This window comes from Rhipicephalus microplus, chromosome 4 (genome assembly GCF_043290135.1).
Source record: "Rhipicephalus microplus isolate Deutch F79 chromosome 4, USDA_Rmic, whole genome shotgun sequence".
NCBI classification, from domain to species: domain Eukaryota; kingdom Metazoa; phylum Arthropoda; class Arachnida; order Ixodida; family Ixodidae; genus Rhipicephalus; species Rhipicephalus microplus.
Genome location: NC_134703.1, coordinates 63,644,799 through 63,672,777, shown reverse-complemented (window position 1 = coordinate 63,672,777; position 27,979 = coordinate 63,644,799). Strand labels below are relative to the sequence as shown.

Below are 27,979 nucleotides of genomic sequence, written 5' to 3'. Positions count from 1 at the left end.
ATAGCCGTGATTTATTGGTCAATTTTGCACAGTTGACCAATGTGGTAGCGTCGTCATTCGCGTCCGCTACCACATTCTCCCCGCATGCGATCGCCGTATAATTCGTGACGGCTCCTATAGTCACAAAACAGCAACTCCGCCCACGTTGTCTCGCTTCTCCGTTCGGGACTGACCTTCTGACGTAATTCGCATGAACTACGCAGCGATTAGGTCGTAAACACTTAACGTATCTACCAAAAGATGCACCATGAAAAGCGTGATTATGTGTCAGTATCTTTTTGTTCTCTGTTCTCTTGAGTTCATTCAGTGTCGTGTAATTGAAAACATAGAAAACATTTTAAAGACAGTTTTACGGAACTGAACAAAAGTAAATCAAATTTTTTATCGCTATTGTTATCATCACCTGAAAATTGAATGACGTTTTGCGGTCATTGTTGAAACGTTCAATCTTTGAGAGAAACACTTAGACAAATACAGACCGAAGGTATGAACGCAGCGTGATTCACCAGCTTGTTTTCAGATTTGTTTCAACATATGCAAGGTGTTTGAAGAAAAGGCTAGAAAAACCTGGAAGTTGAAGAAAAGAATTGCTCGCTGCTTTTATAAATGCCTCCTTTTTGTCACTGCAGACTTCTTTAGATTGCCATAAACATCAATCGCGGTAATAAATAGGAAAATTTGAACGAACTTTTAATTAAGTGGAGAAAGCCCGCGTAGCCACGCTCGTCAAACTGGAGAACTGATGTTCCTCCTGCATAAAGATCATAGCTGCTTCAAGATTTGAAGAAAAAAAGGAATGTGGGCTAGTTGGGATAAATAATAAAGGGTAATGAAATTCGGAAAATTCAACGGTGAAAGTGAAACCGAAGCGCATTTGAGTGCAACTACCAGTTGACCATAATGACGTCACTGTTTACGAAAACGATTGCAGTGGTGTTATTGTTTTACATTCGTTAATGTACACGCGCCACACGTGCTATGCCAAGCGCTGCTCATACACACGCGAAGCGAAGTCGATCGATGGTTTATAAGAGGATGCTCGCTCACTCTGAGCGTCTCGTAATAACAGTGGTGCCGCTCTTCCGTGTATCGGTTTAGGTTCCACCGACGCGATCGCTCAAATTTCATCACTCTGATACATTTTTAGGAGCCACTGCTTTTTCGCAATTTCGAAGAAACCATGGACGCATGGAGGATTTCAGTTTTTCCACTTGTAGCGACCACCTGTCTTCACTAAGTAAATAATTATATACATGTTTCTGTATTTTGCTTTAGGGTATGTTTCTAGCCGTTTGAAGATGTCTGCCGTCACAGGAAAAGTAATTGATGAAACCGAAAAGAAGTGTTCCATTTCCCTATTTTATTGATTTTGGAGCACATTATATTTTATTGAAACACTGTGTATAAAAGTCAATAATGAATGTAGCAAAAGCGAAGGTAGAGTATAACAATAATAAACTTCTTCTGCTTCTTCTTATGCTTTTTCTCTTCCCTTTGATGCTGCATCGTACCGATATACCAACTATATCCTAGAAATTCTCTTTGCCAAGGGGTCATTTTTTGTCGTCATTGTCATTTTAACTTCATTCTTTCGAAGTATCAAAGTGCTTCATAAGTTTTAGCTATTGTCCCTGCCATTCCTAGTTCATTTCTGTTGCTCATTATGTCGTAATAATGTGGTTAGAAGCGACGTTTCAGAAGTGACTGAGCATTGCTTAATTGGAAGCGCTGCATGAGCAGTGACCTGTGGGTGATAGGTGAGGGAACATCCCTTGCCACATTCCATCGGCGATGTTTTAGTGTCGCCTCTACTAAGCATCATTCCTCGTGTTCACTTTTTTATAACCTTTCAGCCACAGCAACAAAGCCCAATAGTATATATATCCGTGTCGCAGCAACACGTATTCACACACAAAAAAAGAATAACCCCAAAAAATCTGCAGCTGCTCGTTCCACACTTTATAAAATAACGCACTCTATACTACATCACGTGCACAACATGGACTGTAACTAGAGCACACGTGTCTTCTTTCCCCACCTTCAATGAATGTGTTTTTCTGATCAAGTGGCACTTAAGCTTTGTCTCTGCATAATTAGACTTTACGCTGGCTACGCAGAGGGTCAAAGTTTAGGAACTGAAACTTCACATCGGAGCACCGTGTTGTACTTAGACAAATATTATAGGTCTTACGAACGAGTTACTTTAACGTGAAAATGATGCTTCTCAACCTCCTCCCACATTTTCTGTCACACTCACAGTCATCACAGAATTGAAAGCGGTTTTCACATAAGCTTAGAAGTACGCGGGGGGAAAATGTCCCGCAAACAAACGCTCTATGCTATTCGTAAAAGCCTAGCATTCGAGCCATGCTCGAGGGACGATTGCACGTCAAGTTCACCGACCACGTCATCAGTGAGACATGCGAACCAGCCGCCATTCTTTCCTCGTGCAATAAAAGCGCTGGCGTCAGACCATAGCCTAAAAGGAGGCTATGGTCAGACATAGCGTTACACCAGTGGTTGTTCCATTCCTTGATTATGCAGTGAGAGATGACAACAATGAGAGAGAGCAGGAAAAAGACGGGTTAACACGACACCGCTGTGGGCGCAAGGGAGAGGCGGAGAGGGTTTGCATGTCCGTTTATTGCACTGCCTTTTTATTTATCGCTATTGCCTCGTGCCGCCACTGACCTCGTTACAAATGTATCGGTGAGAGATGAGGTTTACGGTTATGTTTTAGAACATGCGCGCATTTGGGTTCGTTCGCGAACGAGTTCGTCTCTCCACAAGCACTACGCGACTGAGATCACAGTGCTATAGCTTATTTTCGAGGTGAAGCGCTAATGCTTTCTTGCACAAGTTGCATATACCGCCGCCACTACCTTGTTTACCGAGAATAGTCGCTGTTGTCGTCCGCGCCATTATTGCTATTATTTGTTTCAACAGCCAACCGGCGGTTATGCGTTTGTAAAATAGCGAGCTCAAAGCACAATGCCGTCGTCACTCAAGTGCGGTACATCAAAACAAGCACTATGGAATGGTTTTGCTGTACAAAAAGGTAAAGTTTAAAAGTAAATTGAAGAATCTGTTCAAATAAAGCATCGATTAAGTAGGCTTTTGTGCTCAGTGTGGGCAACCAAGGAATAGAAAGACACACAGAGAAAAAATAAGAAAGGTAGTGAGATGGGGCAACTAGAATATGTATGTAGTTTCACACTCAACATAGGAGGTTGGGGGGATATGATAGAAGGTAACAATGGTAAAAATAGAAAGGTTTTGAAACAAAGCACCTTCACTCTATACCTTGGGACACTTGTCATAAACTAAAGTTGAAGCCCAGGAGCTATAGTTGTCAATACCAGTTAATGCAGAAGTTGGGATGCCACAATGTTAGCCATCTTTCCTTCCAACGAAGGTGCCCAAATGTTTTTAAAGGCGATGTTCAGACTCAAAAAACATAACTGCTGTGATAATTCATGAAGCTAACTAAGATTTGAAACATAAATAAAAGCACAAGAAGTAGGTCGGATGTATATATTTCGAATCTAAATTATAGGGTGCCTAAAGCGGGTTCTGTAGACCATCGTATTTTCATACACTGCATCATAGAGCATCCCAGTGGGGTGAACTGCACCACACTGTCACGTTCAGATGCAGCATGTCTCCGCATAGTCACGTTCCCTGTCCTTTTTTACACGCAGCTCCCCCATCGTTCCTACGCTCTTTGCCGGCCACGGGAGGCAGCCTTCGCAACGCGACCGGCGTATCGCTCGAGTGCGTGGTCGAGTGCGATCCGGTGTGCGACGTGCGGTGGCTGCGCAACAACGAGACCCTGGACGAGTCGCCCTTCTTCCACGCCAGCCAGGCCGTGAGACCCGAAGGCGGCGGACACTTCCACTCGGTCGCCTCGATTCTCTCGTGGAACATGAGCCAGCTGCCGCCTTCCTCGTTCGACTACAACACCTTCACCTGCCAAAGTAGTGAGAACGACGTCGGACCCGGAGTCTCTAGCACCATGCTCTTTCGCGTAGAATGTGAGTACCGCGTAAGGCTTATATAATGATATAGCGTTACACTAGTGTGAGTTTCAGACATCATATATATATATATATATATATATATATATATATATATATATATATATATATATATATATATATATATATATATATATATATATATATATATATATATATATAGTAAAGTTGTTTCTACGCTAAGAAGTCTTGAAGGAGCTGTGAAACTAGTCGAATTAGTTAAGAGTTTTTACAAGTCGACATATTATATATATTGTATTGTCCTTCATTTAGGTACCACTCCTGATATTTAAATAGTGCGTCTTGTTTCATTTATTCATAAACAGGTGTCAATTCTTTTATGTACGCTACTCGTACGCTAGTCGTACTGCGACAATATATGGCATGCGGACAGGAGGGGGGTAATCTCTTCTTCACGTGTTATTTTTATTACTAATAATAATATAATTTTTGTCACATTATTCAGAATCACTTATGGACACCGATGGCTTAGAAAGAGAGTAGGTTGTTTAGTTTCTTGTTACCGTTTCGTGCACAGTGCGCCTAAGGTGTACAAAAAGAAATACAGCTAGAAAATATGATTAACAAGTCACGTCAAAAATGGCTATAAAACCCTGAAACTACACCTAATATTAATCTCGGTGCTTGTATTGAAAGCTCAGCTGAATATGTGCCACGGCAGTATCATTTAAAAGTACAAGAAAGGCCAGAGCTCCGTGTTCTGAGCGAGCAAACAAAGCGCAGATTATCGAAATTTCTACTGTCATCCGCTACAGCATTCCGCATAATCGTATTGTCGTTTTAGCACGTAAAAACCTAGATATTGTTCTGTGTGATCAGTTGGTGCGTGGGCACATATGTAATGACACAAAGCGTGCTAATCCTGCAGAATTACCCGATCAGCAGTTCCAGTATCCTTCACCGCACGGCGGAAGTCCTTCGATTACGATAGGTTGTGCAAGTTTCACCGCAATCAACGTCCGTCTGTTACGCAGTGAAGGTCAACATCAAAACACAGGAACATTTTGTATGCAACGCATATAAGGTCTTTGGCCGAAATTAATCTCGAGTCTACCTCTACGGCCTGTTTTGTAACACGAACATGTTTTTTTTTTTCAATTCGAAGCATTTCTTTGCGTACTGCAAGCACTTTTGGCGTATATCTACATATCAATCAATGAATCAATGAATAAATTGTACAACCATTCTATCTATCTATCTAGTCACCTACATCTGTGTGCTCTCGTGATATTAACTTAAGGTAAACCAAAATGAGTCTGGGAAGGTAAGGTGCTTTAACGATTACGACTCGCTGGTCATTAGATGAATGGTGCCACAATCCCGTCGTGTAAGTCGTCAAACACTTTCCGCCAGACAGTGGCACATACCCATGGGTGGGTGAGTTCGACTGATATGCGGGTATGTGCCACAGGTTGTTGACATTTAATATCAACCCAGGAACAGCTAGAACACACATGAGTATCTTAAACGTGCGAACGTGAATAAAACGGTGACATCCACTGCATTGAGCCATCAAATGTAAAGAAAGAATGTCAGGGTCCCAGCAGGAATAAAATCCCAGCATTCTGCGTGGCAACCATGTATCTACCACAGAGCCATGTCAGGTCTCGCTTCTGCTCTTGGAGCATACTGTAAAGTTCATGGATCGACTATTGATGATACAATGATGGCTATCAAGTTTTAAAAACATTACATTTGTACTCTTACGATACGGCCGTCACGTCTGGATATGATCAAACGTAGTTAAGCGCAATGCACTGAAGGTTATTGACAGTTTATATCAATCAATGAATGGTGGGAACAGACATTTGTAATAATAATTTGACAACGGTAGGAGATACCAGAGCATCTTCGCAGTGCGCACGAAGCGAATGGCAACAAGTGGATGAAGGTATCAGTGCTAAGATCAGTGCTAATGTCTACTTTGAAGTCGCTGACTAGTATGAAAGAGTGACAGATCAATGAACGGACGCACGGATGAATGGAAAAGTGGACATATGTAATTTCTCGCAGTTTAGTTTTAGCTATTACAAATTTATCAATCAATCAATCTGATTTTTATTGACAAACCAAAGAAAAGATTACAAGATATCTGGACCGTTAGCCTACATTGGCTAGTGATCGGTCCATATCGGAGTACATAAAAGCAGCTTAGCAGAGCATATTTAGCAGTAAACACATATATACACAATTATTTATACATATAACTATTCGCATATGCACATACATACTACATACATAAGCGCGTGAACATATATGCATTTTCACAACATACCCATATATAGTTTTTTCATCATCATCGTCATATATAATAAGTGACAGAAGTAAAAGCACTAATTAGCGCAGGAGAAAAAAACCTATTTATATGTCTTGATGCTGCAAGCAAATTGATATCACACTGTGCTTAAAATTTCTTGCTACTTTAACTTCTAAGGGTAGTCGGTTCCAAATTTTAGTCCCATGAAATTCCAATAAGCGTTTTCCTTATAAGTTATAGCGTGTAGGTAAGTTAAAATTGCCATTCGATGCGTGTGTAGTGTTTCGCGATGGTATTGTAAATAGAGTGGAGGAGAGGGGAAAGCTAGTGCCTATAATTTTCTGAACAAGAAGGGCAACCTTATAATCGCGAAGTGCCCAAACTGATAAGATTTGTTGTTTCTTAAATGTAGTTTTACATGAATTTCCATGGTTTCCACCTATTATGCTTAGGCCTCTCTTTTGTAGTCGTATTAATGGCTCTAGGTATGTCGTATATGTTACACCCCACGATTCAATACAGTAGCTAATATGGGAATGACAGAAGGAAAAATACAATGTTCGAAGCACGCTGAGGGGAAAGCATTCGCGTGCTTTGATTAAGGCGTAACAACCATAAGCCACCTTTCTACAAACACTATGAATTTGTTCTTCCCAGTGAAGGTGCTGGTCAAAAAATACTCCTAAATATTTAAAAGAAACCACTTGTTTGATAGGACTGTTGTTCAGGTAAAGTTGCATAGACGCCGTGTCAATATCCTTTCGCTTTGATCGAAAAACAACATACTTTGTTTTCCCCGAATGTAGTGTCAATTTCTTCTGTATAAACCAGTTGCTTACGTGTGTCAATTCAGACATTATGTTGGCTTTCAGTGTTCAGAGACTATCTCCTGTGAATACTATGGCGGTATCGCCCGCGTACATTAATGCTTTAGAGTACACTTGTGCTTTGGGGAAATCATTTGTGTACAGAGAAAAAAGTACCGGGCCTAATACGGATCCCTGAGGCACTCCACACACTATTGTGCTGTATGCAGATTCGTTATCGTTAATCACCACTTTTTTTTTTGCGCGAGGACAAGTAGCTTGAGAAGAACTGGAGTGAACTGTCACTGAGGCCATAAATTTCAAGTTTTTGTAATAGTATGTCGTGGGGAACTGTATCGAATGCCTTTTTAATATCTAGGAAGACTGCTATTGCGATCTAACCGTTGTGGAGCGCGGTGATTATATTGTGCGAGAGGGTTAGAATGGCTGATGCAGTAGACCTAGCGGGAACGAATCCGTGCTGTTGTGGGCATATGATGTCGTTGTCAACTAGAAAGCGTTTTAATTGAAGGACAATTATCTTCTTGAAAAGTGTATTAAGACAGCTTAGAACCGAGATCGGTCTGTAGTTTTCAGGGTTGTTTGAGTCCCCTGATTTGTATACAGGAACTACTTTGGCGGTTTTTAAGCTATATGGATATATACGACAGGTAAATGCGTGTGAAAAATATGACATATCGGAATGCAAAGAAGGTTAATGTTATCTTTAATAACTTTAACTGGTATCCAATCATCACCAGTGGCTTTATTGACCAGCATCTTAGCTACGACAGATTTGATTTCATCTGTTTTGATAGCTGCAAGGTTGAAATCATTATCAATTAATTTGGGGAGAGAAGGAGCAGATGTCGACGAACAAAACTGAAGCAAGGTTAGTGCCAATACTAGTGAAATATGCATTGAAATCTTCTGCAACCTTTGAGGAGATGTTATCTGGAAGAATGCGTTTTGTCTGGCCTATGCCTGTAACATCTCTGACTACTTGCCACACCTTTTTTTTCATTGCTCCCGTTCCGTGTAATACTGTTCGTATAATACTCCCTTTTCAATTTACGTTTCATAGTATCAGATTTATTCCTATAGAACTTGAAGCTTTCGCGATTATATGTGTTGCTTCTATTGTTTTTTCCCCTATTATAATATGAATCCTTTAATTTCAATATTTCTAAGAGGTCGTTAGTCATCCATGGACAAATGGCGTGATTGTAGTTACGACGCGTACGTTCACGTGTCGACCGCCTAATCAAATTGCTTATCGAATCCAGAAAGTTTGCACATTCCTTTTCTATGCATGCCATCATCATATATGCTCTCAAAGTCAACATCCTGAAGCAATCGGTTCATTTGAACATAATCCAGATATGCCGAACGCTGCAATCGTGATGCACCAACCTTCGATAGATATTTACATGGAATAAACAGAAATGTTCGGTTATGATCGGTAACGCCTACGTCATAAATCCCGGCACTCACGTCCCATTCGGCGTGCCATAACATGTGATATCAATAATGGATTCAGATTGGTCAGTGACACGAGTCGCAGTTGAAATGACATTTTTAAGGTTAAGTGACTCGAGTGAAAATAAATAATCAGATCAATCTTTCAGCAAGTTAATAATGAAGTCTCCGCATGCAACAACTGGAACTTGAGAGGCTATCAGAGATGTCATAAGATATTCCATAGCGCAGATAAATTCATTGACTGCTGAAGAAGGTGGGCGATAGACGACGCCCACTGTGATTCCACGCTTAATCTGAACAAATATTGTTTCGGCTGAGGGAGTCGATACAAAGTTTTTAGGAAGAAATGTCAAAATCAATTTCATTTTTAATAAACAGCGCAACGCCTCCGCCACGGTATGAAATCGGGCGAGGCATAGATGCCACAGTGTAACCCCGTAAAGTAGCAGTCTCGCCTTCTTTCAACCATGTTTCTGTTACGGCAATTATATCGTATGTGAATTTGTGTTGGGTCAAATATACTAGTAGGTTATCCACGTTCTTTCTTATGCTACGAAGTTTGCAATGCAAAATTGAGAAATTATCTTGCTCTTGCCACGCCTTTTCAACTTGGGAGATAGTCAGAGCCATTGTAAATAATTAGGTAGTGCGTGGTTGAGGTCACTCAACAATATTTTAGATAACTTGAGCAAGGTCATTAGCGCACGTGATATGGATTACGCGCGAGTTCCCTGTCTTCCGCATCGAAACTTTTCCCTGTGACACCCAAGTGTCTTCCACTTTTTTTAACGTTTAGTCTTCAGGGCGTATCCTAGAAGTACATTGTTTGCAGGGCTTAGGTGCTCATTGATGTAAACTGGGCTATTTTCGCCTTCAAAGCTCAACACTGAAGTGTTAAGTCTCAATTTTCTTGCCGCCTTCAAGACAATCTTCCTTACAGTCTTTGTAGCAAATTTCACTACAATATTCTGTGTCTGCTCACGTCTTGAAGGTACGCGGTGAATGACATCAATGTCCGATTTTTTTACGTCTACTTTTACACACCTACATATTGTTTTCATTGTTTAAACTAGGTTTTCCGATGAGGTCATCGGGATTCCCTTGATTTCAAGGTTATTACTTCGACTGTACTGTTCTAACGTAGTCAGTTCCTTTTTCACCTCGTTTAACTCCTTTGAGAGGCGGTCATTATCTTTTTTATCGCAGTATTCTCGGCCCTCACAGTGGTAAGTTCCTTCTTCACTGTTAGTAGCTCGGTGTTGAATACCTCGAACCTCTTATTTATAAAATCCATTTCCTCCTTGACTGGTTCAATTTCCTGCTCAATTATTTTCTTCAGGTCCTTCTTTAGATCGTCATGGTTGTCACTAATTCTAACACTTAAATCAGCAAGAGCCCTTGCCAGTTCCTTCACAGTCGAAGGCTGTTTTTCGGACATGTTCAAAGTGATCACACTTCTTCAGAAAAGTCTAGGAACCTAATCTTAAATATTCAAAGTGGCCAAGGCCAGAGCCCGTACCTGCACGAAGCAAAGGAAGTGATTATGTACTGCTCGATGCTGCTGCTGCCTAGACTGATCTGGAATGATGAGCCGTCTGCTGTGGGCAGCGGTTTTATAGCGTTATGGTGACGTCAGTAGTTCAAGCGGGGGGCGTAACTTTCGATGACCAGGTGAGGGGCGCACTTTACAGTTTCGGCACGTGTAGTCAAGTGGCAGCGAAGTTGGATGTCCCCGGCAATATGACGAGCGGGTACCGCCGTGGATTCGCCGTTGCTATTCGGGGTGCTGCACGAAGCAAAGGAAGTGATTATGTACTGCTCGATGCTGCTGCTGCCTAGACTGCTCTGGTGAACATAGCCTTTGAAAGAGGCAAGGATCATTATTGCTGGTATGTGAGCGTGTGTTCCTCCTTCTAGCTAATCTGGCGCTATAGCTATGAGCGTGGTTGAGCACACATTGCTTAAACAATATGAAATTGGAGAGTAGAAGTCCGGGAGCGGAATATTTATGTGCGCCACTGGCGTAGACAGTTAAAGAGAGAAAGAGAGAGAGAGAGCAAACAAAGTTCGAAGCACCACGTCCCTCTCCTCATCACTAACTTCAATTTAACATTCGTACTTATGTACGCACATATACAAACCAAATGGAGGCGTGAAAGCAATGGAAAGTGTTAAGGTAATGTTATCAGAAGCTCGTCGAAGCAAAAGCTAACGTGGTAAAAAAAACAAAAAAAACGCTGACCATTGTCAAATGGATGCAATTCAATAACAACTTTTTTGTGCATTTTACTTTAGTCTACAGTTTTGTTTTCCTACTATGTTTGTCCCCGACAAGATGGAATTCAGTCACACTCTTGACCATAAGACAACTAACCTGAAGCGTTTCGTCACCGCTGACTTCTTAGTTCATATTGTCAGCGTGCTGAGAATGATAAATAGCCATAATTGATCGAATACCATTCAAGTTTGCTTGCGTCTCTATGAAAACTTGAACTTCAAATCCTGTACTTTTCTCTTAGATTGCTATCACTGTCAAAGCTTGACGTCTCGGTCTTAAGTACGAATTTTTCATATTTCACTTAAAATAGCCACTATATTGCCTTACACTTTCTGTGGTTTCTCTGCATGGATTTGGTCACACAGAGGAATAACGAAATTCAAGCCCCGCTGTAGCTACTATGGCACTTAGGTAGGGTTATCAGTGGCGCAGTGTATTTTTACGCCCATACAGTTCTAACCTAATATGGCAGACACTTACTCAGCGCAGCGACTGTCAAACGCACATCTAATATCCATACAAACGTACACCTATCACTTCCAAACTCCAGTTCAATGTTACGAATATGTTCTTCTTTCTATGCTTTGTGATGACCAAAAGAGAAGTATACAAGTAAGGACAGTTCGAAAGTGTTATTCTATTTGGTTATCATTTCCTGGTAAAAACGATAGTTCAAAGCAGAAAAGTATATCGCAAGAAAAGAGAGAAGGCTGTCAGTGCAGTAATTCTCACGCACACTGTCATAAACTCATACAGCCACATCCTCCCCACCTCCCCAACGCCCCACGCAGTGTCAGTATAATATACGCGCACATATAAATCGCCAGACTTATCCGTGTCGCTCGCCAGCTAGTACAGAAAAAGGCGCAATGACCCAGCGTCATCAAACTACACACCGCTAGCAGCAGCAGTCACGAGACATCTCCGACTGCTATACGACATCTTGCAGAGAAGAGAGGTGTGTAAAATGAAAATGAAAGAAAGCGAGACAAGTCTTTTTCGTTTGATCTGCGGCGGATCGTGAGAGACGAGGTTCCTCTGCGGGTCGCCATATAAAGTCAAACAGTGCCGTCCCTAATTTGGCACCAGTACGCGACATACCAAATGGAACGCGGAGGGGAAAAAAGGGCAAACAGGGAGCAGGAAGCGATAAAGGAACTCACCTCTCTTCTGAAGTTGTCTCTCTTTCTATCTCCCATTTTTTTACTGCGCTACTAGCTACGTTCACACACTTGGCGCTCCACGGCGACAGCGCGGTTTTTATGAGGCCACCGCGAGACGCTGTCAGAACAACGGCGCACAGAGCGCGACGGCGTTTTATTCGCTTCGCTCTCGGTTCTTTGAGAGAACCTTGCCCGTATAAAAAAGGAATAAGAAACGCGAACCCCGAGGCTCGTCATTTACGCTCGACATGGAGAGTCCTGCAAAAAGCGAGTTCAAGAACGACCACCTCCATCCATGTTTTTTTTTTTTTTTGCCAGTGCCAGTAGTTCCTCACTCTTTTTGTTTTTCGCGACAACGCAGCGGTCGTCTCTATGTTCTGATCTCTAGCTGCTCTTTGACATGTAGTTCGCGATAGGGGTCGAGCGGGCGCCCCTACCGAAAGTCTCGCTTCCCCAACCTCCGTTCCCTTCCCCCTACGCGCCATGATAGCAATACATTTGCGGAAATGTCGCGACCATATACTGCAGGCGCAGACTGCCACTGCAGCCGCGGTGGTAATGCGGTGCAGCGCATTGAAAGCTATTTCTCGCGTTAGAGCGACATTGAGATGCATGAAATGTGGAGAATGTTGTGCGAACCGAGTAATGATAAAGCTATTTACGTATAGACAAAGACATTATGGCCGGCTATAAAACCCAAGATGGGATAAGCAGGGCTGTACACAAAGTGTGCCTGCACGTTTTAGATCGTTCTTGTGCTTCTAGCTACAGCTTTACACATTTCTTTTTACAACAGCAAAAAACAACGCCATTGCAGTTGATACACAATAAATGAATGGGCACAAGTTGCCAGACGCTAGAAAGCTACGTAAAGTACTCGGATTCTCACTCGCATGCAGGGAATTCACGTGCATTGTCAACCCATAATTTTTGTGCGCCAGACGCTTTAGCTTTAAAGTTCCCTTTGCACAATGAAATCCTAGTTTCCAGGTGTGTTGAAGTAAGCAGCTCTGTAAAGAGCCATGAGCACATCTGTACACTATTTTACGCTATTGGGACGGGAAAAACATCCCTTGAGTGTAAGTGACATGGCGCCTATGATGCGCTCATTTGTTCTGCCTTATACTCTTAACTTCCCGCCTCAAAGACTGTTTGCTGGCGACCTAATAATGCACCAACCAGTGAATGTTCGCACACTCCTACATCTATACACAAGCATATCTTTATTGTGTAGAGGCAGGGAACAATGAGTGTACGAATTTCTACCACACCTACTATCATCCCTTTTTTAAACTGTGACACTCCTGATCAGTCATGCCGGTAGTTATCCGTGATCCTTCTCCTCTTTCTTCCTTTATTTATATATCTCTCTTTCAGTCTGTTTTGTAAATAATTCCTTTGTATTCAAATTTTGCTCAGAACACTTTACTGATGACCTAGCGTCAAACGCAATGTGAGACCATTCATCATGGGCTTTCAGCTTTCAGAACAGTGCCCACTGACTTTGCACAAGTATGAAAATTAGTTTTTCTAGGAGCGAAAAGCCTATACTCAGTACTGTACGTTATCTTCATTGACTAACTAACAAGAATTTTTTTACCAATCACGAAAACGTTTCGTCGTGCTGTATCAGCCCTTGCGCACTCACTTGCTTGAAGGCTGAAGTCTGCACTCGATTCCGCCTAAAGCCGACACGATTTGAGTGTGAGTATTATTGCGTATACATAAAACGAGAACCACTACCTCCTGTTGTGTCGACTTCACATAAAAATTCTAACCTATCGAAAGAAGGTTGGAGGGCGTGTTTTGAAGTTGGGGAAATAAAAGCTTGAACACCATGTATATATTGCGGAGGAGAACGAAATAATTGAAGGGAACAGAGTCGCCGGCAGCCAGGAGAATAGTGGCAATAAAATGCCGTGTGCAGGGAAAATGTCTCGCGAAAGCGCAGTTGACAGCAACTGAAAAAGCAACTGTCGGAGGTCCACGGTGGCGCGAAAAAATTGGGGGCAAAGGGGAAGTATAGGAGTGAAAACTTAGTTTATGCTTTTTCGATCATCGAAAGTGAGGGTGGGCAACGGGAACTTGTCGAATTGCGGCAGCATTCGAGCAGCCATATGTGCAATGAAATGCCAGTTGTCGCACCGAGGCAGTCCTTTCTATCGACCTATAAACCCAGGAAAATGAATTGCAGTAAGATGTGCATAGGAAGAGGAAGAAAAAATACTACTCTGTTTGACACGGAATTTCACCAAGCTTCTCATGATGCTGTATGTTATAATGTGGTACTTTGAAAGCATAGTTTTGTCGTATTCTTCTTGTTTTTTTTTTTTTGTACGCGATGCAGATTGAAGTACTTATCAGGTGACATGGTATCCTAGCTTTCTGAGCATGTTGATGGTAGCATATGGTTGAAACAAGATTTAAAAAGGAGAAACAAAGAACAGGAAGGAGGCAGAAAAGGCAACGAAAGCTAGAGCATCCGCGGAAAGACGCTTTGATCTTACAGGCACGTGATTTTGAAAATTTGTGCCCTTGTATATGTTAAGAGGACACTTGGTGACACCATTACTTTGGTTTGCTGCCCATGAAGATGTACGAGCAATACACGCGAAGTAATGTTTGGGCGTTTAATCGCACTGAAACGGAAGCTTTGTCACAAGATCACCTCACTCGTAATTAGCATTTGTGGACATTTATACCCATATTTCGTCGTTGTTTCCAGTTTCTAAGAAAGAAATATACTAATCACCAGATTGAGAGTGATAAGAAATCGCAGACAATAAACGCTTGCGGCAAGCATAATGCAATTGCATTTAACCTGTCATATAAATATTTTTTTGCTATCATAGAACATGCCTACACATGCCTGCACCTGAGGTGCAGGCATATGTAGGTAATGTGCTTTGAAATTATGTCAAGAGAACCCTTTTTGTGTTTTTAGCAACCCACATCGAGGCCATGCTATAACCGCCGGAGCAAGGTTGCAAGGAATTGATGTGTGAGGTTTAACGTCCCAAAAGCACCATATGATTGTGAGAGACCCCTTAGTGGAGGGCTCCGGAAATTTTGACCACCTGAGGTTTTCTAACGTGCGCCCAAATCTGAGCACACGAACCTAGAGCATTTCCGCCTCAATCGAAAATGCAGCCGCCGCAACCGGAATTCGAACCCGCGACCTGTGAATCAGCAGCCGAGTACCTTAGCCACTAGACGACCGCGGCGGGGCAGGTTGCAAGGAAGCACAACCTTTAATATGGCTGAACGTCGCTGTGCGCTATGAAATAGGCACAAGACACAGCAGCGCGTGTCGTACGGTGCTGTATAGGGCTATTTCTGTGCGCCCAAGTTGTTAATATGTGGTAGCGTCGCACTCATCGCAGCACGGCGTTCGCGTCGATCCGCAGATCCTCCGGAGAAGCTGCAGGTGTCGGTGGTGCAGCTCGACCTCTCGGAAGGCGAAGTACCGCCACGCGAGGTGAGCTGCTCGGCGTCGGCACACCCAACCGCCGAGTACCAGTGGCGGCTGGGCGCGCTCACCGTCTCGCGCGGCCCCACGCTGCTGTTCAACGCGACCGCTTCGAGGGAGATGGCCGGAAACTACACCTGCGTTGTCAGCAACCGCCACGGACGAGCCATGGCCGCCACACTCGTCACCGTCAGGCGTGAGTGGATAACCAGAAAGAGCGTCTTGCCTTTGCTTGGCACTTAAACTATGTAATTAGTGCAGTTATTTTGCGCAGATACCCTTTCTAGTTAGTACATGTCTCTTGCGCAGCCCTTAGGCTGAGAAAATCAGGAAAACAGTGGCAACCTGTAGACAAGTTCGGTTATGTAAGCTCATGTACTTCTTAATAACACTTCTTCTGGCATCAGTGTTTTCAGTTTGTTAAACACGACTTTCCGGCGCTATAATAATGGACGCAAACAGAAGAACACAAGTACACTGAGCACCAATTAACCGATTTTAAAGAAAACTGAAGGTGGGGCTCAGTAATATTCTAGGACTTTCAAAACAAAGGGAATGTTCTATCTTTACACATACTTATTGAAGGACTAGTCGGTGAAGTTGGCGAAGTCAGTGATAAAAAACAAATTTAGACACTAAGACACCACATAAATGTGTGTTGTAGCAGTGCAGGTTTCATTCTCATGCTGAGAGTGCCTAGAACTGCCTATATAAATTGTGCTGTACATGTGGACCTCTCATCCCTTAAGGAGTGCCAAGATAACATCGTCTCTTAAAGAGTGTGAAAACACCTTTGGCTTGAAGGGTTGTCACAGTTCATGCGTTGGGGCAACTTTCCAATCAAATGGCGTGTAATATGGGCTTTGTGCAGAGATGTGTATGATCAAGTCGCTGTGACTCTAAGGGAGCGTGCAACACATCATTAATATGAGTGGCCACGAGAGGAGTGCTCTATAACCTGCTAAATGCTTTATATTACGCCATCGTCATGTGATTTATATATCCCTCAGAATTTGAAGGATATCATGGATCATAATAAGCATAACATGCGAGGAAAAAATATACAAATAAAGGAAGGATGTCCGGGAAATATTTGTTAGCACAATAATTTTGTGCAAGAATTTCGACACAAATTTGCTTCGAAGTGGCCGGAAACAGCAGTAAGCAGAGACTGAGTCATTTCTATTTATAATTCGTGGCCCTGTGTGGCAGATGACAAATATTCTTTTTAACAGTGTAGAAACATTGGGCGATACAATCCCCACTCATTGGTCGTGGCTAAGCAAGTTATCAGACCGGTACATTGTCATTTTAGTGAATGTCAATACCCCGAAGGAAGAAGCAGTTATAATCGCCTAGGCGACAGATTACCGCCCATAAAAAGCAGTCACTGGATCCAGAGAGCGCGCTGTCATCGCGAAAAAGCGAATAAACGAAACAGTGCCCGAGGATCTCGCACTTACTTTTAAATGGAAGTATTCCCCGTTTCTCTATTCCCGGTGTCAAAGGCAGAAATGAAGACTTCACCACAAAAGAAAAGAAGTAGAATCCTCCACTGACTGTCTTCCTTCTTTTTTACCTATTCTTCACTTTCCAATCTCTCAGGCTCTCGCAATCTTTTCATTGCTGGAAACCATCGGTGAGATCCGCCTTTTGAGTTCAATTCCGGGCTTAATCGCTTTCTTTATCACACGAACGCTTTTCACGGCCCGCTGCCTCTCTTGTCGTTCCTTTGAAGCTTATCGACTGGAGTAGCCAATTTTAACTTGTGCTCTTTGTTGTATGTGTTGGTGCTGTACGCTAGAGCTCACTGACATCGGTGCCTGCCTTTGGCTGACGGCGTGACAGTCGCGCTGGATCACAGACCCGCACTGCCGTTGGCTGGTCAACTTTTCTTTGCCGCTACTAGCCGCTGACGGCGAATTCATTTTCTGTTTGTTTTCACGTATTGTCCTTTTCTCTTGCGAAACCTAATTCTTTGAATCTCTCTTGTCGAGCTGTGGAAATCTCCGGATTTGGACAGAGGTAGAGGGACGCTTACTGGTGCTTGTGACGTCGTTCTCACTTCTCTCTCTCTCTTTTGTACTCGCCTCTAGTCAAGCTCAAAGTCTCCTCGCAAATTCTATCGAAAGAAATAACAAAAAATACATATAAAGCCATGTGTTGCGTGACAGCGGCAAAAAAAATATTTGCGTAATATGAAATAATGGTCGAGCAAACGTTCTAAAAGGTAAATGCAGTCACACAAGACAGAGAAACATGTGACAGGAAATATATCTGAAGGAAAATAAAAGAATTCACAAGAAACAGAGCAGAGATGCACCAACAGCGAACATGAACGTCATTTCAGCGTGGTCGGCCTCCTCTTTGTGTTCCGTTTTTACATCCTTACTTTTTCATCAATCGAAGCACTCAGAATGAGCACAGTGGCACACCGAGTTCGCCACTTTTCAGTGTCAAAAAAAATATTAACCCAAAAACGCTCCACCGCTTTCTTTTGAAGGAAGACAGGGGGCTCAGGGAGCACTGTTTCTTTAGCAAGCACGGCCGAATTGCGATTCGAGACGAGAATAGAGAAAATGTGGAGATCAGTAAACCCCACAGGCACAAAAGGAAGCAAGAAGCTTACCAAAGGAAGACCTGAATGCGTGCTGGAGAGGCAAGGAAATAGAAAAATTGCTAGAAAAATTTGGAGGAGTGCAGGGGAAGGAAGGGTCGACGGGAATCCCCTCGCACAAGAAAAGTCGCCTTCGAGGTTGGCTGCGGCGGATGCCCAGAAGGTGGCAGCGGCGTCGGTGCCTCCAAATGGGCCTCCGGCGTTTGTGGTCAGCCAAGCAATAACGCAGCGTCGAGATCCAAGCACGCCGTGGCTGGGGGCCGAGTTTTGAAACAGGTCGCAGCCCCAAGCTAGCTCGCAAGCGGAGGGTCCCCGAAGCACGTATGCGGTCAACGGGTTATGAGTTTTGTTTCACTTTTTTTTCTATTTTATCTTTAGGGTTCTTTTCCAAAGCTCTCTGGAAACCAGCGAAATGCTCTTTTTTTTTCTTCTAGTCCCTTTTTTTTCCCTTGTTTCTGACGGACGCAATATATACTCTCATATGCTGGTATCTGTGCCCGCGTTTGTGCGGATGTGTGTGTCTGCCCGCTTTGGGCAAGCTGCTGTGCACTGTGAAGCCACGTACTGTGCCCCTCGCTCGGTTATATTTGATTTTTCTTTACTTCGTGACAGCCTACAGCAGTGGTTTGAGGCCCGGAGAGCCGCGCTGCATCTTCTTGGTTCGGCCGCAATGGCTCCCGACGATTGCTCTTTGCCTTGGAAAAGCCGGATGCCACATGGGGATTTTGGTTGCTCTTGTGTACCGCAACAACCTTTGCAAGAAAACAAAAGTCGAGAGTGAACGAGTGGCGTATTGCAAGGCGGAGGCTCCTTTGAAGCCCTAAGAAAAAAAATCACAAAACTCGACCGAAAGAACCATAGAGGCGTCTAAAAAGAAGCGATCAACGCAGATACTGGGTTGCGGCAATACTTTTTTGGTCGGCAAAGAGGAATGCATATTTCTTCGGGCGGGACGTGTAGGGGTGAGTTGGCGGGCGTGATACCTGTCTCTGCCAAAGCTGGGGAATACGTCAACGTTGTGTTTCCGTAACTTACGATTGTTCCTGCCACTTCTCTTTCTTCATTTGTTTGTTTGCAATAAACGTTATTCTCTTTTTCCATACGTCGTGGCCTCTTGCTCCTCCGCCAGCACCCGCGACCGCTTGAAGTGGAATTCAAGCCGGCAGCGTTCGCATGGCCAGGAAGTTGGTTGCCGCAAAATGGCTTTCGCTTCCCTCGGCAGCTTCAATTTTTCGAGCGCGGCGTCGGGTTTTGTGTCTCGCACTGTTCCTTCTTCCATTTCGTTAAACGTAAGAATCGAAAAGGTGGTTGTTGATGTGCACCGTAGTGTTTTTCTTTTTCATCTGCAGCAAAGATGGATTCGCCACGGCAGATTGCTCTTTTAGTCAAATTTTCTTTCTGCTTTGCTGTCTCCGTTCCAACAGATGCATTAGTTTTCATCCCAAGAGTTTGTATGCTTACTTTTGAAGCGGCGTGCCACGTTAGAGTGGTTGTATTATTGGTCGGCCACATTTCAAACGAAGCAGAATAGAATTCGCCACCTGAATGCTGCGCTGCGTGGCATGCATACAGAATACGAAGCGAGAAAAAATTTGATGTACCATTGGTTTTTCAGGCCGGTATAGACTGTATTCATCTGATAAAGGCGAGGCCGGCCTGATCGAAATGAAGCTTCCACCAATGCGAAAAAGAGGCGACGAGTAAAAGTGGTTGCGCGTCTTGACAGAATGTGAAGTAAACTGAGCGAAATCGGAAGTAATGACATCTACATGCTGGAACAATGTACGTTCTCTTAACATGCAGAATTGTAGCGATAGCATTTTTCATATTTTCTGTACGAGAGGAGCCAGGATAACAAAAATGAATGATAATGAAAGGTAAGAACTTTCTGCTAGTTATGCTTAAGATATAAGGAAAAATTCAAGACAGCTGAGCTGTTCTTTACAAAAAAAATACAGTCAAATAAAATTTGAAAAGCAGAGTAAGAAGAAGAACACATGTGAAAATTCAGCCGATCACACGTACCTTGGGAATCAATGTCATGCGAATGATGCGCGTGGTAGGTGACTGTGTTGTAATTTTCTTATTGAGCGAAACGATACAAAGTGCGTAAAAATATGTACAATTGCATTCAGAAACAAAAGTTAAATAGGCGCTCATGTTTTATATATCCAGTTGTTTACAGTTTCAATAATGATGTAAACAGCAACATAAGTATTAGCAACACCAGAAACCGTAATCTGATATGAAACGCTGGTGCTCGCGAGGATTGTAGTCCTGGACACTGCAGCATAAATCAACCTCAGCGGTGGCACATTCCTACAACTGACGTTAAACTGACATGACAGCTGTATGATAGGAGGACATATGTAACGTTAATGAAACTGTATAGCCAGCACTGCAATCACAATTGTCGTTTCATGAACAATAAGGTCTACCTGAAAAGTGGTTGCGAGACAGAGCGTGGCTCTGCGCTTGAATATTTCATTGTCACGCAGACTGCTGGAGTTTGGTTTCTTATGGGACCCTTACGTTTATTTTTTGAATTCGTCGGTGTAAATCATGCCGATTTCAGCTTCTTTTTTTACACCCACACGTTAGAATTACCTAAGTGTGTTCCCGCCATTTCTGGGTAGATATAAAGTGTCAATTACCTGTGGCACATACGCACAAAGCCGCCCTTGTGTTAGTGACACTGTCCGGCGGAAAGTGTTTGACGACGAGCACGAAAAGATTGTGACATTATTAATGTCATGACCAGCAAGTCATATTCTTCAAGCCATCTATCTCACTCTTTTATACTAATTTTGGTTTACCCAAAGTTAAAGGGATGCTCCCGAGATCACCCTGACGAAGGTGGCTGGGCAGACAGACACAGAGAGACAGACAGACAGACAGACAGACAGACAGACAGACAGACAGACAGACAGACAGACAGACAGACAGACAGGCACAGACAGACAGACAGACAGACAGACACAGACAGACAGACAGACACAGACAGACAGACAGACAGACAGACAGACAGACAGACAGACACATACAGACAGACACAGGCAGACACAGGCAGACAGACACATACAGACAGACACAGGCAGACACAGACAGACAGACACACAGAGACACAGACAGACAGACAGACAGACAGACAGACAGACAGATAGATAGATAGATAGATAAATAGATAAATAGATAGATAGATAGATAGATAGATAGATAGATAGATAGATAGATAGATAGATAGATAGATAGATAGATAGATAGATAGATAGATAGATAGATAGATAGATAGATAGATAGATAGATAGATAGATAGATAGATAGATAGATAGATAGATAGATAGATAGATAGATAGATAGATAGATAGATAGATAGATAGATAGATAGATAGATAGATAGATAGATAGATAGATAGATAGATAGATAGATAGATAGATAGATAGATAGATAGATAGATAGATAGATAGATAGATAGCGGGACGCCTCCCGTCCCGCCGTCATGGAGTCTACGTTGCCAAAGTTTGCAGAGCTGTCACATAGTCTTTTGATGGATTTATTATGGAGGTGGTCTCGTTTTTGCAAACAATAAAAGACAATTAAATCAAAAGTTCTGGAGCTCAAGTGCTCGGTTAGTAGCTTGATTATGTCCACCAAGTTCACCTTGGAAGGCTTCTGTGAGATCACCAGGGCCCTCAGCGTTTTTGTAGGAGCGTCTTGATGACCAGTCAGTACTGGGCATAAATTCTGGTATTTTGCCTTTTCTCATCATGTTCAAGGTACTTTGGCTTCATGTGGTCTCGTTTTCGCGCCCCCAGTGCTATTAGGTTCCTTTATTGCATTTCAAGAACACTTGAGTGTAGTAGCTTGCTTGCTTGACCCTTTATATGTGGCTCGTACCCACTGCGCGGGATTGGCTATTTAAACAGATGGCAATATAGCGGTTATTTGCTGCATTACTACAAATAGAATTTAGGTAAAGAAAATTGAAATAGTTGGTCGTTTAAGGAATATATAATTATAAAATTACGCTTTGAGTACAGAGTCTCGGCGGAGCCACTTCACTCTCTGCGTCTTCACTCACTAGTACAAATGCTGATATAAGAAATGTAGAAACGTTGAGGTTGGCGTCGTTGTTCGGGTCGTCAGTTGTCAGTGAAAAAAAGCATTATTCGTGAGCGAAAATTCGAGATAAGTGCATGTAAACAATTTACTCAAAAATATACTGATTAGCATTATCCTAACGAGAATTTCAAGTGCAACTTCGTCTTGCGCCACAGTTATGGCGATGTAACACTGGTTACATATTGCCACAAAAGCTGTCAGCGTTCCAGTGCTACGTACACCACTCTTCGCACTGCAGGCTTCGTGAACAAAGCGACACACCTACAGAACCATTATGAACATAGAGCTCATACAATAATTGATCAAAGCGAGCCGCAGAGCACGTGACAGCCTTGCATACGCGCGAGCTCCAACTGATGGGCTGGCGGGTGTAATGGGGGGAAAAAGAGAAGTTAGAGGCCAGTGGCTCGTGATATGGACAGACTCCGTGTTCGCTCTTTTAAAGAAAACAATCTCTCTAGTGATACTTCAAACAGGAAAGTTTATTACATACTGGTGACCGCACTTTGTGTGACTACAGCTGCACCGTGTAACAGAATGGCTTCAGTGGGACGTACATACAACAGAGCATAGGCACAATGTACTTTACAGCACTGCAATACAATCACAGATAAAGAACTCAACGCAGAAATTATGGCCTGTCCGTTAATTGAACTATTAATTTTAATCCTTTGCTCAACGCTCACATATCTTAATCTGATGGCTGCGTTTATACGTGTGAAAATTTTCCATTAAAAACAAATATGTATATTTGAGGCACAACATCAGTACGGAGATGTTGGGCAAAGTATCTTTTAGATTAGAAAATGCGTAGTTACGCAGTTTTAAAGACCAAAGTGTTTATTACGCTGCGCTGACAATGCCACGCTATGAACGAAATAATGGGTGTTTTCTACGCTTCACTAAATATTTCAGCGGCTTCAACTAAAACCACCCAGTGCACACAACCTACCCGTGGCTTTGCGTTCAAAAAAAAAACGTTTCTTCACATTACTGCCATATCTCATGAAGTGCCTCCAGACAAGGAGGCTACAACACTATAGTTTTTTGGCATTTTTTTGCAGTGAAGCATGAATTTACACAGCCAATTTTTTGTCTTTGTTCGTTCTAACGGTTACCCTGACGCCAAGAACACCAACGGTAACACCGCTCAACGTAGGCACGGGTGGCTAGAATTTCTGCTGTGAAACCCGGGAGTTCTCCATGCCAAGCAACTGTTATACCTCAGTGCCACGCCCATGCTTTGAACAGTTTCAGAAAAAAAACCTCGACCAATATCATGTAGCGCAACGAATAACGAATGCAATATTTTTCTTGTCGGCAGCGTAGGATCGTGCTATGCGTCAAAATGTGATTTACGCAACGAATGCTGGTTTAAAGAGAGAGAGAAACGAGAAAAAAGGAAGGCAGGGAGGTTAACCAGATGCTAGTATCCGGTATTCTATTCTACACTGGGGTGGGGAATAGGGGGTTGAAAGAGAAAGGGAGAGTTAAAAAAATAAATAAGAGAAAAACACCGACGCACACACACACACACACACAAAATCAGTCCACTCAGAGGCGTTCCGACAGGCCAGTAGTTCATAAGAAGCCCAGTAGCGCTTGCACGGCTTTCTTCTGCGACGATCAGTCATGACGATGGCGCAGTATACTTTCTTCTGACAGCGGCTGGTCATCTAACATGTTTAGTTTATTAGAAAGGTGTTGTCTTTCCAGGTTGTATTTCGGGCAGTCACACAGAATATGTCGAATTGTTCCTCATCTCCGCAGTGTGCACAGTCGGCGGTGTCGGCCATACCTATGCGGAACGCGTACGCACGGGTAAACGCGACTCCCAACCATAATCTGCACAGAGCAGTAGCATCGCCTCGTCAAATTTTTGTTGGAAGCTGCATGCTTAACGTTGGATCAAGGGATCGTAATCTTGCATGCGTAAAGAGAGGCTCATTCCAAAGAGCCATGGAGCGTTGGCGAGCAAGCATGCGGAGCCTCCTAGCAGCGTCCGTCCTTGAGAGAGGTATTGACTGGTCGTTGTCTTCTGTATGGGCTGAACGGGCAGCTTGTTTAAAGGTGTGGCTATACCAAATTGCAATGAAATAGGTAATTATCACCGTCAACAACTGCATCAACAAAGGTTAAAGTTACACAGGTGCGCGTGTCATCATAGGAATGTGTACTAGAACCTGGGTACTGGGATCTGGGCTCTGGGTTCTGGGCACTGGGAACAGGATCACATAGTATGTAATTATTATGGTGTAGTGGACAATCCGAAACTAGGCATGCGCTAGTCATTGTAGGGTAGATTAAAGGGACCACTTTTACGCACGCAGACCATCTTTTCCTTGCGGCAGGGCTGAGAGGTCTCACCGAGACCTGAAGTCAGGCTAGTGACTGAGGGGCTTTGTGAACGAGGTCCTTTTACAAGCTATCACGTTCTTATCCTGCAGGGGACGCTCAGATGTCATCCATTTTTTGTTGTCACTATTTAGGAATATATTGTAACGGATATAACAACCTCACAACCGGGACGTCCTATTTACAAGGTTTAATAAGGGCGAACTTGTGCCCAAAGCCAAAAGAACTACACAGTAGCTGGGAGAAAGCAGCGAACGCTCGTCGTCCTCTTCTTCTCCTCTTTTCTTTTCCGCTGCTCGGTAGCAGCTCGTGCACAGGCTGGGCCGGCTCGTGCCTTCCGGCGGGCTTCATGAGTCGTAGCGATGCCGTCAGCGTTCCTCTTTTAACAACGTCTGCGTTGTACTGCGCCTTAGCAATTCCTCGTGGCATTATCCCCCCTCTCAAGCGGCATCGCCCCGATGCTTGCGATGAGGCTGTTCAGTACTTTTTTTTTTTTTTTTTGTGTGTACAAGTTTGTAAAAATGAGGTTGCAGTACGTCAAGGGATTGGGGTGGCTAGGTTTGGAATCGGTCGTAGTACGGTTTCATCCGTACAATGTGTACACGCTCCGTGGGATTGCGTCGCCTCGGATGCAGGTGGCCTGCAGGCTTGACTTCGTAGACGAGGTCATTGTGTCGCTGTACGATCTCGTAGGGGCCAAAATACCGGGAAATGAGTTTTTCGGAGAGGCCTCGTCGTCGTACTGGAGTCCATATCCACACTTTGTCGCCAACGTCATATCGCGTGTCAAGTCTTCCTCGGTTGTAGCGGTCGGCATCGATGCGGTGTTGGTGGCGTATTCGGTATCTTGCTAACTGGCGGGCTTCTTCCGCTCTTTGTAGAAAGTCGTCAAGATCGGGGGGGTAGTCATCTTGGTCTATTGGTAACATAGCATCCAGTGTTGTGGTAACAGCACGACCGTAAACTAGTTCAAATGGGGTGATTTTGGTGGTCTCTTGCACAGCCGTATTGTAGGCGAAAGTGACGTATGGTAAAATTTCGTCCCACTTTTTGTGCTCGACATCCACATACATGGATATCATGTCCGCTAGAGTTCTGTTAAGGCGTTCGGTCAGGCCATTGCATTGAGGATGATATGCAGTGGTTTTCCTATGAACAGTGTGAGTCATGTTGAGCAGGCACTTCAAAAGTTGCGCCGTGAAAGCCGTTCCGCGATCGGTGATTACAACCGTTGGAGCGCCATGTCGCAGGACTATTTTGTGTACGAAGAATTGGGCCACTTCTGCTGCCGTTCCTCGTTCCAAAGAGTCTGTTTCGGCGTATCTAGTTAAATAATCAGTGGCCACAACGATCCATTTCTTGCCGAGTAAAGATGTCGGGAAGGGTCCAAGGAGGTCCATTCCAACTTGGCGGAAAGGCGCTTTCGGTGGATCTATAGGTTGTAGAAGGCCCGCTGGTTTAGAACTTGGTGTTTTTCGTCTTTGGCACTCGCGGCATGTTTTGACGTAGTGTTGCACTGAAGCTAGTAGCTTGGGCCAATAATAATGGAGACTGATCCTTGCAAGCGTTCGCGTCACACCCAAATGTCCAGATGTGGGCTCATCGTGACACGCTCGAAGTATTTCTTGTCGCATAGTTGCTGGAACGACAAGCAGGAACTTTTCGCGGTTGGGCTTGAAGTTTCTCTTGTAGAGAACGTTTCCTCGGAGGCAGAACGATGCGAGGCTTCGAGAAAATATACGGGGTACTTGTACGTCAATTCCTTGCAGGTGTTCGATAAGCGGGAGTAATTCTTTGTCTGTACGTTGGAGTTCGGCTATTTGAGTGGTCTCGACAATTCCTACGAACGGAAAGTCGTCTTCTTCTGATGGTGGTGTGTCTGTAGGAGCCCGTGACAAACAGTCGGCATCGGTATGTTTTTTGCCAGATCGGTATACCACGGTTATATCGTATTCTTGCAGTCTGAGGCTCCACCTTGCTAGTCGTCCGGATGGTTCCTTTATGTTCGCCAGCCAGCAAAGCGCATGGTGATCGCTGACTGCCTTGAATGGTCTACCATATAGGTACGGCCGAAATTTACTGATGGCCCAGATGACGGCAAGGCATTCTTTTTCCGTGGCCGAATAGTTTGTCTCTGCTTTTGTTAGAGTCCGACTGGCATAAGCTATCACTTTTTCTTCACCTTTCTGCCACTGTATTAGAACGCATCCAAGGCCGATGTTACTGGCATCTGTGTGTATTTCCGTGTCGGCTGTCTCATCAAAGTGAGAAAGAATCGGGGGGTTTTCTAACCTCTTTCTCAATTCGTTGAAGGCGCTTTGTTGCTCGTTTTGCCACTGGAAAGGCACATCTTCTTTCGTAAGTCTCGTTAAGGGTTCTGCGATCTTTGAAAAATTTCTCACAAATCGTCTATAGTACGCACATAGACCTAGAAATCTCCGTACTGACTTTTTGTCTGTTGGCACCGGAAACCTTGCGACGGCGGTCGTCTTATCAGGATCAGGGCGAACACCTTGGGCGCTGACGACATGCCCAAGAAAACGAAGCTCTTCGAAACCTAATCGGCACTTCTCTGGCTTGATTGTCAAATCTGCCGAACGGATTGCCTCTAACACTGACCGAAGGCGCTTGATGTGCTCCTCAAATGTAGCCGCGAAGATGACCACGTCGTCTAGGTACACTAGGCAACACTGCCACTTCAATCCGGAAAGCACAGTGTCCATCATGCGTTGGAACGTTGCCGGCGCACAACAGAGACCAAACGGGAGAGCCTTAAATTCGTAAAGTCCGTCCGGGGTAACAAAAGCAGTCTTTTCGCGATCACGTTCATCAACCTCGATTTGCCAGTATCCACTTTTCAGATCTAGTGATGAGAAGAACTTGGCACACCGAAGTCGATCTAACGTGTCGTCGATGCGTGGAAGGGGATATACATCCCGTTTAGTCACAGCATTCAGTTTCCTGTAGTCGACACAAAACCGTAGCGTGTTATCCTTCTTCTTGACAAGCACCACGGGAGATGACCACGGGCTGTTAGAAGGCTGGATAACATCATCTTCAAGCATTTCTCGTACCTGCTTCTTGATGACTTCCCTTTCCTTAGGGGAAACACGATACGGGTGCCGGCATACCGGCCTGGTTGTCTCGTCCGTTATGATCCTGTGTTTTGTAATGCTCGTGCGCCGTACCTTTGAACTGTTGGAGAAACAGCTGCCAAATTCCCGCACGAGGTCGTATAGCTGTTGACGTTGAATCTCTGAAAGATTAGGATTTACGTATATTGTGTCGCAGGCATCAGATGGAAGTTTCACATTCGGTGACGTCGTTTCAAGACTGCATATTTCTGTCACTTCACAGAACTCATGAAGAAA

General features: G+C 43.8%; 1 protein-coding gene across 8 annotated transcripts in view; it reads left to right on the top strand.

Annotated features, from left to right (window-relative positions):
* LOC119172707 (hemicentin-1) overlaps positions 1-27,979 on the top strand; it is a 262,978-nt gene that overhangs the window by 167,587 nt on the left and 67,412 nt on the right. For all 8 annotated transcript variants that reach the window (XR_012894908.1, XR_012894906.1, XR_012894907.1 and 5 more), the window contains exons 8-9: positions 3,702-4,034; positions 15,452-15,709. Coding sequence is in view for 4 of the 8 variants with exons in the window: in XM_075892890.1 (XP_075749005.1) it covers positions 3,702-4,034; positions 15,452-15,709 (591 nt within the window). In the remaining 4 variants the exon portion in view is untranslated. The remainder of the gene's footprint in view (positions 1-3,701; positions 4,035-15,451; positions 15,710-27,979) is intronic.